This window comes from Eretmochelys imbricata, chromosome 8, assembly GCF_965152235.1.
Source record: "Eretmochelys imbricata isolate rEreImb1 chromosome 8, rEreImb1.hap1, whole genome shotgun sequence".
NCBI classification, from domain to species: Eukaryota; Metazoa; Chordata; order Testudines; family Cheloniidae; genus Eretmochelys; species Eretmochelys imbricata.
Window position 1 is genome coordinate 104,938,647 of NC_135579.1, and position 11,988 is coordinate 104,950,634.

Genomic DNA, 11,988 nt, shown 5'->3' on the forward strand with positions numbered 1-11,988 from the left:
GTCACCCAAACCAAGGTTGTCCCCTACGACCAGTTCTTCGATGAGGTCCTCGCTCCTCACCCATACCAAATCTAAAATGGCATCACATCTTGTTGGTTCAACAACTATTTGGTGAAGAAATCTGTCAGCCATCACATCCCAGAAAACCTGGGCCCTACTATTATCAGTAGTACTTGTCCTGCAAGCTACAGCTGGGAAGTTCGTCTCCCATAATCACAATTCCCAGGAGTATTTATTTCATTAAAAACAGAGGTTTTGATCCATATATAAATCAGATCCTGGTGGTCAGGAACACCCCAACACTGTATTAGGGGACCCTCCAGTAACTTTCTTCCCTAATGTGATTTTGGCCCAAACAAACTCTCTCCTCTATTTCATCACTTCTAATTTCTTTAGAGTCTACCTCAGCATTAAGGCTCTGTGTTTGTCACCGAGGTCACAAAAAAGTCACGGATTCAGTGATCTCTGTGACTTCTGCAGCGGTCGGTGCACCTGGCCCGGGGGCTACCTGAGTGGCTCAGGCGGCCCCCCGGCCAGGCACACCCACCACTGCTGGGGCAGTCTTGGCCCCCTCCGCCCCCCCAGCAGCAGGAGTTTGGGTGTGGGGGGCTCAGGACTGGGGTGCGGTGCTTACCTGAGGAGGGGGCTCCCCGAAAGGGTGACAGCAACTCCTTTCCTTCAGCTCCTAGCTGCTCATGCTGCCTGTGCCCGCAGCACCGCCCCCACAGCTCCCATTGGCCGTGGTTCCCAGCCAATGGGAGCTGCAGAACCAGGGCATGGGGTGGAGCAACACCTGTTGCTGGGCTTGCTGCTTCCCAGGAGCCAGGTAGGGAGCCTGCCCCAGTCCCCCCCCAATTGCCCCCAAGCACCTGCAGCACCGTGCCCCCCCTGGCCATGCCCCCCCATAGCAACCCCCCCCCCCCATTTTAGTCAGGGGTATATAGTAAAACTCATGGACAGGTCACAGGCTGTGAATTTGTGTTTACTGCCCATGACCTGTCCATGACTTCTACTAAAAATAGCCGTGACTAAAACATAGCCTTGCTCATCATTAAGATACAGTACTAAGCCACCACCTAACCTGTGTCTTTCCTGAAGAGCACATACCCCTCGATCCCTGTACTCCAGGCAGGACAATTCCACCAGCTTGCTGTTATCCTTAGAACACCTGGTTTCACTTCCTGCACCAATAGCTCCGGTTCCTCCATTTTATTACCCAGGCTCCTTGCACTGGCGAACAAACATCTTAACTGTTGCTGCTTGGCTCCACCGACATTCCTCGCCCGGTTGGGTACGGTCATGCTACTGCCAGCGTCACCTGACTGGTATCAGCACGGTCCTTCATCTTACCGTCCATTCTCCTACCCACTGCTGTTCCTTTCTCCAGTGCTGTGTCCGTTCTTACTTGATTTTCCTCCCTCCCAATGTTAAAATCGGGTGTGGAGATCATATGAGCATCGCCCAACTCTGAGTTCCTAGTTTAAAGCTCTTTTAATGAGTTGTCTCAACCTCCATCGCAGAAGTCTATTTCCCCCCCTACTCCGGTGGAGTCCGTCCCATGAGAACTGTCCTCTGACCAGCGGTCAAACAACCCAAGCCCTCCTTATAGCACCACTGCCTGAGCCATCTCTTGAGAATCATAATCTTGTCTCGCTTTTCTCCTCCTCCTCTAAGGACAGGTAGAATCCGACTCAAAGTCACCTGAGCCTCCATTTCTTTAAGCATCGTCCCTAGCCTGGCACAGTCCCCCTTGATACGTTCCAGCGAGAATCTAGCTGCCCTTCATATGGGAACAAATGACACAATCAGTGGATTCTTTCCTGCTCCCATTAGATTCTTCTTCAGCTTCAGGACCACATCCTGTATCTTAGCAGATAGCTCAGCCTTCTGGTCTCTGGATCAGCTCTGGTGCCAGGCCTCTGTATGCTTCTTAGTAGAGAGTCCTCAAATCACATGGACCTGCCTTTTCCTGGTGATGGCATGATTCTCCAGCCTTCCTCCTGTCCTTCCTGGCTGTGACTCCTTGTCTTTTATTCTCCCTTGCCATTTTCTGCGAGTCATTCTGAATCCCCCTGGAGCTCTGAACTCTGGGTATCTCCAATGGCTCTTCCCCTCTTCTTACAGAACTAACCGCTCTGCTCTTCTCTTCCTTGCCCTCCTTCCTTCCGTTACTGGCTGCTGTGCCCCTTCCTCATTTTCCAGCTCGGCAGACCTGTTCCTGATCTCTAATTTTCCTTCCCTAGCTGGTCTTTTCCTCTGCCTGGTTCTTGTAGTAGTCGCACGCTTCCACCACTCACTTTCCTCACCCAGCAGTCTCCCCATTGAGTTCTTCAGTCCAGCTGGCACCTACAAGTCTTGACTCATCCCTTCAGCCTTCTTGTGCCTTTGCTCCATCATCTGCTCAAACCTCCTTCGAAACTCAACCATCTTTTCCACCTGATCTCCAAGCCTTGGATCTTCTCTTCCATCAGCTCTATCAGGCAACACTTCATACAAAGCTCTTTGCAGGTACCTGTGCTGGGATCATGTACATCCTGCAGCTTCCACATCCGGTCATCTTCATCGTCTCTTCCATTGCTCGGGTCACTACCTCTGCTGCCGCAGTAGCTGTAACAGCTTTCCCACCTGAAGTCCTGCCAAGGAAAAAGAGAAAACCACCCAAAACACCCCTTCCCCAAACTCCCATTTACAGCTCTGTGTGCTGGCTGCCTTTATAGGGCTCTGCTCTCACCTGCCCCCTCCCCAATGCTACACACTGAACGAGGAAAAAACACAGTGACAAAGTGGGAATGCTCTTAATGTTTTGTCTGAATACCGTGCTTGTACCTCAGTTTCCCCACTGTATGGAACAAGTACCTTGGTGGTGGAACAAGGGGGTGTGATTGTTGCAGATTCCAGGAGGGCAGGTGTGACTGATGTCTGGCTGCCTGGGCACAGACAATGGCCAACATTCTGTAGCCTGGCAACTGATGTCTGGGGCCCCGCTGCTCCAAGAATCAGCCGGAGGTGTTGGAGAAGGAAGTGAGGTGCAGGCCAGGTGACCTGGGGGAGAGAGACAAAGGAAGGAGGCAGGGCAGCAGATCATGGCTGAGGCTGGACTGTTGGGGGAGCTGGTCAGTCTCCTGGTTTGGGACTCAAGGGGGAAGCCCAGGGGCCTGGAACCCCAAGGATGGCTTTCCTGTGTTAACGTGCAGCAAGCTAAAGGGTCCTACTAGCTGTAGGATTTTCAGGAAGCCCCTGGGCACAGCAACTGGGCGGCTCAAGGAGACGTGCTGTGGTGATTGTGCCAATGCTATGCCCCTACTCAGCGATCAAGCCCTACCCTTGGCAGGGTTGGGAGAGTGTGTATTGTGTCCCTTACTCTCTGCCTCCAGGCTGCAGGGGCCTGTTTGGAAGCTTTGCCCTGAAATGAACATTTCTGTTGAAGAGCTGTATTTTAAAGTGCTGAACTCCCCCTGAAGGCTCTGATTTTACTTTCGAAGAATGGTTGTAGGAATGTTAGTGTTAAACATCTTCCTTCTGAAACAAAGGAATTAAGCTAAAGAGAGAAAAGCAGGTCATTTGGTCAAGGGGTTCCTAATGCCCAGTTCCTTTCCCATGAGCTGTTCCAAACACTTCCACATTAGAATTTCTTTGCAGAACTAGGGAATACTCAGGGTGGAGGAAGGTCAGAGCAGTGTGGGGAAGTGGTTGGGGAGTTCAGGCCAGAGGGGCCCTGTAAGCCCCACCTTGTCCCTGCCTGTTTGAACAGCTTCCCCCTTCCCTTTGCCCTGGCTGGGACAGGAGACATGCCACCCACTCACAGCCCCATCTCTCAGGGACATGAGTGAAATATCACCTCACACAAAAGGGAGGAGAAATGGGGCAGCAGGAAACCGCCAGCCCCAGGGAAGGCTGGAAACCCACCAGGTGAGATGGGAAGATATTTGCCCCCAACCCATGAGCAATATGGGAGCTGGGGTGTCCTTCCTTCTCTACCTTTATGAGGGAACCCAAACCTCTAGAAACTAGAGTCACAATTCTGGCTTCTTACTGCCCCCTCACCTGCAAGAATGGGTTTAGCTAAAGCAGCCTCCCTCTTCCTCCATTCCCCTCCCCTTGCAGAGGAAGAGGCAGGCCACCTATTAAAGCTACCCCAGGGAGTGCTGAGCTAGGCTGTGTTTCTTGAAAGATGCAGCCCCAGGCCATCTAACTGAAAGTCATGGCAACATTAGAACAGAGCTCCCACCCATTTAAAGCAAGAGCTAGCCCATGCAGTCTCAGACCCACAATGCTGCTGCCCCTGTGCAAGGAAGACCACACGGGAACTCAGGTAGGGAGCAATTTAATTGTACAGAAATAAAACATGACTAAGAACTTGCTCCCCTCCTGCTAAATTCTTCACGTACAGAAAGAAGAACCTTCACCTGCTGGAGGAAAACACAAAACAAGAGTCTCCCAGTTCTAGCCACTAGCCCAGGCCAGCTTCATTTTCTGGCTGTGGGCTTTGGAGGATTTAGAAAACAAACTCTTCACTATCTGAAGCGGCACCGATTTCCCACTGAGATACAACTTATTGTGACAGTCTGGCAGCCATGGCTCAGAACCAGAGTCTCTGCCCTCTCCTTTCTTAAGCATCCAGACGTAGGCCATGATATAGCCAGTCATGAAGGCATCAAAGCCGGCTCGATGAATGCCCCCTTCCGAGCGGCTCTCCTGAGACGCCGCACGCTTCCCGGCAGAGGATGCAGCTTTAGACTCAGAACAGCTCTGTGGGTGGACAGTTGAGCTGTGCTCATCGGTGCCCAACTGCTGCCCTTTCACTTGGTCGCTGTCCACGGTGTTTCCTCTGGCAGCGAGACCGACGTCTGTTTCTACTGGGGGGGCAGCGGGGTGAGTGGTGCTCTGCTGGTCTGTGGCACCCTCCAGATCCTCCTCCAGCTTGACATCTGTTGCACTGTCAAAGCCAGGCTCATGGTCCATGTCAATTGGACTCTCCACCTCCAGGAGGGGGCCCTCCTCACTGGACATGTTCGCTGCTGCCTCTGCCCGAGCAGGGACCCTCCCAGCAGGCAGACTGCCATGACAGCTTTGTTTCTGTGGGGGGCCTTCCTCCCCATTCTGAGCCACCTCCACGCCCTTCCCCATTCCCTGCTCAGACTCTTTCATGGACTCCTCCGCATTCTTCCGTCGTCTCCACCTCTGCTTCCGCTTCTTCCGCTTCTCCTCTTTACACTTCTCATCTTCGTCGATGATGAGGTCGATGTCGTGAGACCGGGAACACTTCACCCCGTTCGGACACCAGCCATAGGCCTAGTGGGGAAGGCACACGTCATAAACCATGACAGGAACCAGCTTCGTGTTTACAGCTGCTTTACCCAGCACGTGAGGAGCAGTGGGTACTGCTACCAGCCGGACGCTGATGGCTCCCGCTTCGGCAGCGGTTTGGGCTGTGGTCTGAACCATCAGCGATCCTTCCCGATGGGCTACTGAATGGCTGACAACCAGGGAGCGGAATGGAGGCCAGGAAGGGATTCTCTTTAGGAAGTGGTCTGCACAAAGAAAGCTAGGCACGCAAATGTGCACGGTGGGATTATGTCTTCCTGAAATACACCAAAAACTGGCCATGGTTAAGGTTGCGAGTCTGTCACGGAGGTCATGGATTTCGTAACTTCTGCAGCAGCTGGTGCTGACTCAGGGCTGCCCGAGCTGGGCAGCCCCTGGGCGAGCAGCAGCAGTTTGTGTGGGAGGGGGCTCAGGGCTAGGGGGGGCGCTTACCTCGGAGTGGGGGGCTCCCTGGTTCCCACTGGCATGGCCCTGCAGCTCCTAGGCAGCAAGGGGCTGGGGGGGTCTCCGTGCCACATGCCGCCTGTAGGTCCCGCCCCCACAGCTCCCATTGGCTGTGGCTCCCGGCCAATAGGCGCTGTGACAGAAGTAGTGGAGCCCCCTGGCCCCTCCACTGCCTAGGAGTTGCAGGAACATGGAGCCGGGTAGGAAACCCCTGCCAGACCAGCCAACCCTCCCCCCAGCACCAGCAGGCTCCAGCCCTGCCCCTCCCTCCTCCCCCTGAAGCACCCACAGCCCCCCACCTAAGTTTTAGTCACAGTGGGTATTTGTAGTAAAGTCACGGACAGGTCACAGTTCCATGACCTGTCCGTGACTTTTACTAAAAATACCCACCGTGACTAAAACGTAGCCTTAGCCATGGTCAGGCTGGAGCTTGTGTGTCAGTGGAGTTACACCAAGGATGAATTTGATTTAAAGTATAGGAGTCTGTAGACTAGCTCAGGCCAGTGGACAATCTAGGTCAGTAGCCAGCGGACAGTTCCTTCTGCCTGCAGGAAGGTATCAGAAACCCTTCTGGAGGCAGCGGTGGGGTACACTGCCCACAGAAAGTTCTTTTAACCCCCATTAGTTAGAGGCTGGCTTGTTCCCTGAAGCAAAAACGTGTTTATATCCCTTTCGGAACAGTTAATCAGTGACACTCCTATTAGCCACGTAAGTGTCTAATCCCTTCCTGAATCAACAGAATTTATGGCCTCACCCTCTGGCAGAGAGTTCCAAAGGCTAATTGTGGGTTGTGAGAATGTTTCCTTTTCAGTTTTGAATTTGCTACATTTCAGGATACAATTAACTTAGGCTTGAATAAAGTCAGGGAGTGGATGGGTCATTACACAAAGTAAAACTATTTCCCCTTGTTTATTCCTCCACCCCCCATTGTTCCTCAGACATTCTTGTCAACTGCTGGAAATGGCCCACCTTGATTATCACTACAAAAGGTTTCCCCCACTCCTGCTGGTAATAGCTCACCTTAAGTGATCACTCTCCTTACAGTGTGTATGGTAACACCCATTGTTTCATGTTCTCTATGTATACAAATCTCCCTACTGTATTTTCCACTGAATGCATCCGATGAAGTGAGCTGTAGCTCACAAAAGCTTATGCTCAGATAAATTGGTTAGTCTCTAAGGTGCCACAAGTACGCCTTTTCTTTTTGCGAATACAGACTAACACGGCTGCTGCTCTGAAACCTACGTTTCAGTGTCATTGTATTATGAGACTGGGTGACCAGAAGGTCCCAGTCTATCTCCCCAACTTGTGGCTGCAGGACCTAGGTGCTAATGCTACTCACCGAGAATGTTTCGCAGACGTGGACCTTATTTGTATCTGCCACATTGTGATCAGTGTCTGCCAGGGAGCAGTAGCGATAGTCTATGTAAGGAGACATGCTTTCGGGGTAGTTACAAAATTCAATAGATAGGTGCTGGCTGCTGGAATCCTTCCGCTTGCAATTCTCTCGTTTGCTGGAACACACAAAGATTCAGTTAGGGTCTTTGCAGAAAGCCCAGGGCAGAGTGGGGGGAGTCCAAAGGGAACTGTTCTCAGAGGCAGCTTTTCACTATTTTTCTTGTCATGAGGCATGTTTAATGGTTCCTTCTCTTCACACCTAGAGAAGGGTTCTTTCCATGTACAGTGATCTCAGGGCACTTGGCTAAAGCTGCTCAGAAGGAGCATGCAGAATTCTGACACAGCACAGGAATAACTTAAGGGATCAATTTTCAGTGTGGATGACTTCCATTAGCATCTGGATGAGTTCTGATCAGAGGGAAGAAGAGATGGCCTCAGAACAGAAAACAGGGAAGTCAAAGAGCTGACCTAGAGACTATCCAGCAGATTCCTGCAGTTCTTGCCTCCTAGTTCCCAAAACAGGTGCTAAAAACAGATTTAAAACCACTGGGTGAAGTTTAGGGGAGAGATTCAGGTGGGCTGCACCACTGCCAGTCATCTGGTTCAGGGCCAGATTCCTACTGCAGCTAACGCAGAGGTCAGAGTGTGTAGCAGCTGCAGAACTAGGGCCTTTAGCCATGGTAGAGATAGACGAGACCAATGCACGTGGCTGCTTCCAACTCAAGTCTGCCAGGAAATACCCCCAGCAGGAGAGAATTCTGGGTGGGATGAAGAAGGGAATGCTTACACCCTGGAACAAGGAGCACGCGCCCCTCAGTGGGAAAGTGAGACACGATAGTCACAGTTAAAGGGAAGGCCACAGTAGAGAAAGTGCCTGAGCACTGCGGAGCTGACGCCTGTTTGCCATGGCAGCGGAAGGGCCATCAGCAACCAGTCTGATTTTAACACCAATATTTCAATTCCATTTATAGCTGCACTGACTCCTCTGCTGGATTATTTAACAAGGGGAATCTGCAGAGACAGCATCTTCCTTGCTTAGATGTTGGTCTTCATGGTATTTGTTCTCCACCTGAGCTCTAAGGAAATCAGAGCTTGTCCTCATGCCACCATCCTCAGGATGGAACAACAGGGGAGAGGAATAGAGCAGAAAAATGTGATCATCTCTATGGGATGCGTGAGCAGGGCAGTGTAGAAAGACCCCGATCTGTTGGTGTCTGGAAGACAGTGAACCTCCCCCAAGCCCTTGAAGTGCATGAAGTGTGACATACCACTTCTTGTAGGCGTACTCAAGATAGGAGGCTACGAAGCGGGTCTCGAACTCAGAGGCGTATTTGGTATCATATATCCCAGCTGGGAACATCTCCGAAAGGTCAGCAGTGAAGGTGCCAAGACTGTCAGGGAGGTGCGCGTAGAAGCACTGGTACAGGAATACCAGATCGATCAGGCCATTGTGCAGAATGAGGGGTTTCTTTGCTCGGATCAGCTCCAAGAAGAAAGCACGAACATTCTGGCTCTGGTTCTCGTTGCCCTGGTAAGGCAAGGGTTAAAGTTAGTGAGCCTCAATCTGCTCTCTTCCATATAGCCACCGTGTGCCCTGTGCCAGGAGGCCCTTGTCCCCAGCCTCTGCTACTGAAGCGAGACCCACCCACTGCTCATTCTGGATAAGAGTGGCCCAGTAGCATGGGGACAGTGGCTCCTAGCCAGATGCAGGCTGGATGTGAGGGGAGAACAGACAGTGCAGTCAGGATCCCTGGCCTGGCCCTCCAGCACCCTCTCCTGGCCCTGGGGATTATGGCCCTGCTCCTTGCCCCTAGCAGCACTACTCAACCCACAAGGCATTTCTGCACACCAGTCCAGGAACTCCAGAGGATCGTGGAAAATGAACATCTTCCCATCCACCAGGCCCTTAACAACGTCCCTCACCACCGTCTGAAGTCATGTAAGCCCTTTCGGACCCACGCATTTAACCTTCAAGAATGCAACTACAACCCTGATGAAGCTTGGAAAGCTGAATGAAGTTCACAAGAAGTCACAAACACACACCACATGAAAGACTCGACACAGTAGATCCCTGTGATATCCCACAAAGCTCACGAGCAACCGTAAACCACATCCGCCCAAGCCATGGCAGATGCGGATACTTGCTGCACAAATGGAAAATTAAAGACCCTCCGGTATGCGACTGTGGTCGCTCAGAACAGACGATGGAACATAGAACAACTCAATGCCCGATTCACAAATACTCCAGACGCAATTACCTGGCTTAACCATCTAAATTGTAAAATTATAGTACTTGCTCTACATTCACATCAGCCACGCGAAGAAGAGTGAGAAGCAGTTTGGAACTCCTTACTGGATCAGCACAATCCACTTCCCGCTCAAACGTCATGCAGCCCCAGCTCTGTAACCCAAAGATCTCCCTTTGTGAAAGCCTGGAGCAGACAGGGCTGGGGATCAGATTTCCTCCTCCAGCTGGGAGGGTTGTGTCTGAGCAGCCACTAGAGCAGAGCTTCCCCTTTAATTACCGTGAAGTGGAGGATAAACAGAGGGGACCTTGGGGCTGGGAATCTCCCCGATGCACAGAGCTACCTTGTCATTGCCCTTGTGGTAGGGAATCCCCTGCGAGTACTGTTTGTTGAAGTCAAAGCCATGTTGCACCAGAAACTGAACGGATTGAGGTTCGATGATATAGTCCTCCATACACAGCAGGGTCAGGTTGTAGATTTGGGAGAGGTACGTATTCTCAGACTGAAGAGGCAAATCAACAGGGGAAAGTTAGAGAGGCCAGTAAGACAAGTCATACAGCCATGGCCTGGGACTCCCAAGCAGGTGTTTCACTAGCGGCTGGGACCGGAAAGAAAGATATGGGAACTCAAAGCAACATCTCCCACCACTAACCTTCTACAGCCCAGCCCAGCCAAGGGCTCGGACCTCCTGCAGCGTTGCAAGTGCCTTTGACTTCAGTGAGAGCTGGAGCTGGGCTCCTCACTGTGAGCCCCTGCAGCAGAAACTCTGCTGCCTACAGAAGGGTGCCCTATCACGACAGACCTACTGGTACATGAATCTCTAGCACAGCCATCCCCTGAGAACCAGCAGCATCATATGAAAGGCCCCTTTAGCCAAGTCACTACCTTGTAACTAAGACACTGGCTCCTGCTACGCTTTCTCCAGCTATGACGACAGACAGGAGTGGGTTGAGCAGGCAACATACCTTGTCTGGGAGCTGTTTGAAACAAGCAATTCCTAAAGACAGGACAGAGCGTGTTCGGGCAGCATTGCAGACCGCTTTGTATCTCTCTTCAATACATCTGCATTGAGAGAGGAGAGGTCAGCTGGGGCAGCAAGAAGCGGTCTCAATTCAATGACCACACACAGTTTACTGTTCTCTTTGAGGCACAAACCGCTACCGATGGCAGCTATGGGGGCTTCAGGTTCTGTGGCAGACTCGTCTCCCCCCCCCCACACCTTAGTGAAGAGCCCTTATTCGGGGCTCCAGGGTTGCTGTTGCTGCTCCTGTCTCCCTTTCACTTTGTACAGTCTCTGCACCAGGGAGATCAGACTGTTCCCACCCCCATTTTCACAACTACCAGCAGCTCGAGGTCCAGGACAGGTGAGAGCACAGGACCCACCTAACTGGAAGGAGGTGGGTCCCAGTTGGTACCTCTGCATTCTCAGTATGGTAAGCCTAACCGTTGCCTGAAAAGGCTGGAGATCTCAGGTCCTATATAAATTCAACTACAGAACAATCAGAACTTTCAGTTCTGTGAACGACATAGTAGCACCACCTACACCACCAGAAAGCGTCAGACTGCAACCTCCGCAATCCCAAGTCTGAGGCCTGCTCTCTCCCAGTCCCACCAGCTGGAATGTTGCTTTCAGCTGAGTCTCCCAGTGACAATTTCCAGAAGGAACTGTGCTTGCAATGTGGCTGCTAGCCTCGCTCTCTTCTACCAGCGGGACAGAGCAGCAGCAACAGCAGCAAGAGGAGGTTCCATCCCTAACAGCAGGAGTAAAACCCCTTTGGCAGGAAGGCACCCAAAGAGATGCTATTTTAAGACAAGTATGAAAATGAATGTAAATTTGAATACAGCACTCCATCTAGGAGCAGGGTTTGGCATTCAAGAACAGCACGTTACTTACTGGTTTAGCAGACTCTTCCTCGCCCCGAGACCACTTAGCTCCTGCAGAGAGAGGGGAGATTTGGTTAGTAATCTTCATGTTTCCTCCCCTTAAAGTCCAATGCGGAGATTAACATCTCCTCAGAGTGAACTAATTACTCTCTCACAATCGGTTAGGAAGCAGCTAAACCGAAGAGCTAGGTGCCAATTTAAATCCTGCTGCACGTTTGACAGAAGAATGCTCTCCTCCACCTACCGGCAGGTACTGCCTCCTGCAGCACACAAGATCGAAGGTGCTTCACATCAACCATCAAGTCCTTTGGGATGCAGGAACTGAAAGGAGCTAAACAAGGACAGCTCATCTGGGATATCGTACACAAGTCTGGGCAGTGTATTGCAGAATGCACGATGAAGCAGCTGGCAAAAGGGGGATAAAAGGTCTCCTGGGTCCTATGACAAGAGGCTCGTAAACTAAGGTTTATATTCCCTGGTAAGAAGATTCAGATGGGCCCCTACTGAGGGATACCCTGGACATTCAAAGAAGGGGGAAACCTCAAAAACACAAGACTAACAAGTTTACATCAAGGAGAGGATCAAAATGAAGCAGGAGGAAGATTGGGTGGAATTCTGGAGAAGCCTCCCTACTCCAAGGATAATGAAGTGTATGGAACAGACTCCCAGAGACAGCCACAACCATATCAAA

The 11,988-nt window shown here is 51.5% G+C and overlaps 1 protein-coding gene across 1 annotated transcript; it reads right to left on the bottom strand.

Moving 5' to 3' along the window:
• Positions 1-4,443: 4,443 nt before the first annotated feature.
• Positions 4,444-11,596, bottom strand: TOE1 (target of EGR1, exonuclease). Its single transcript, XM_077825387.1, has 6 exons — positions 11,542-11,596; positions 11,308-11,348; positions 9,757-9,915; positions 8,436-8,695; positions 7,112-7,283; positions 4,444-5,292 (listed from the first exon to the last, which is right to left on the bottom strand). The coding sequence occupies exons 1-6, from the start codon at positions 11,594-11,596 to the stop codon at positions 4,444-4,446; spliced, it is 1,536 nt and encodes a 511-aa protein (XP_077681513.1).
• Between the last annotated feature and the right edge of the window lie 392 nt (positions 11,597-11,988).

Coding starts and splice junctions, on each gene's coding strand:
- TOE1 (XM_077825387.1), bottom strand. CDS start 11,596: ATGGTTGATGTGAAGCACCTTCGATCTTGTGTGCTGCAGGAGGCAGTA. Junction 11,349..11,541: donor GCAGGAGGCAGTACCTGCCG/GTAGGTGGAGGA, acceptor CTCTCTCTGCAG/GAGCTAAGTGGTCTCGGGGC. Junction 8,696..9,756: donor ACCACAAGGGCAATGACAAG/GTAGCTCTGTGC, acceptor TTGCCTTACCAG/GGCAACGAGAACCAGAGCCA.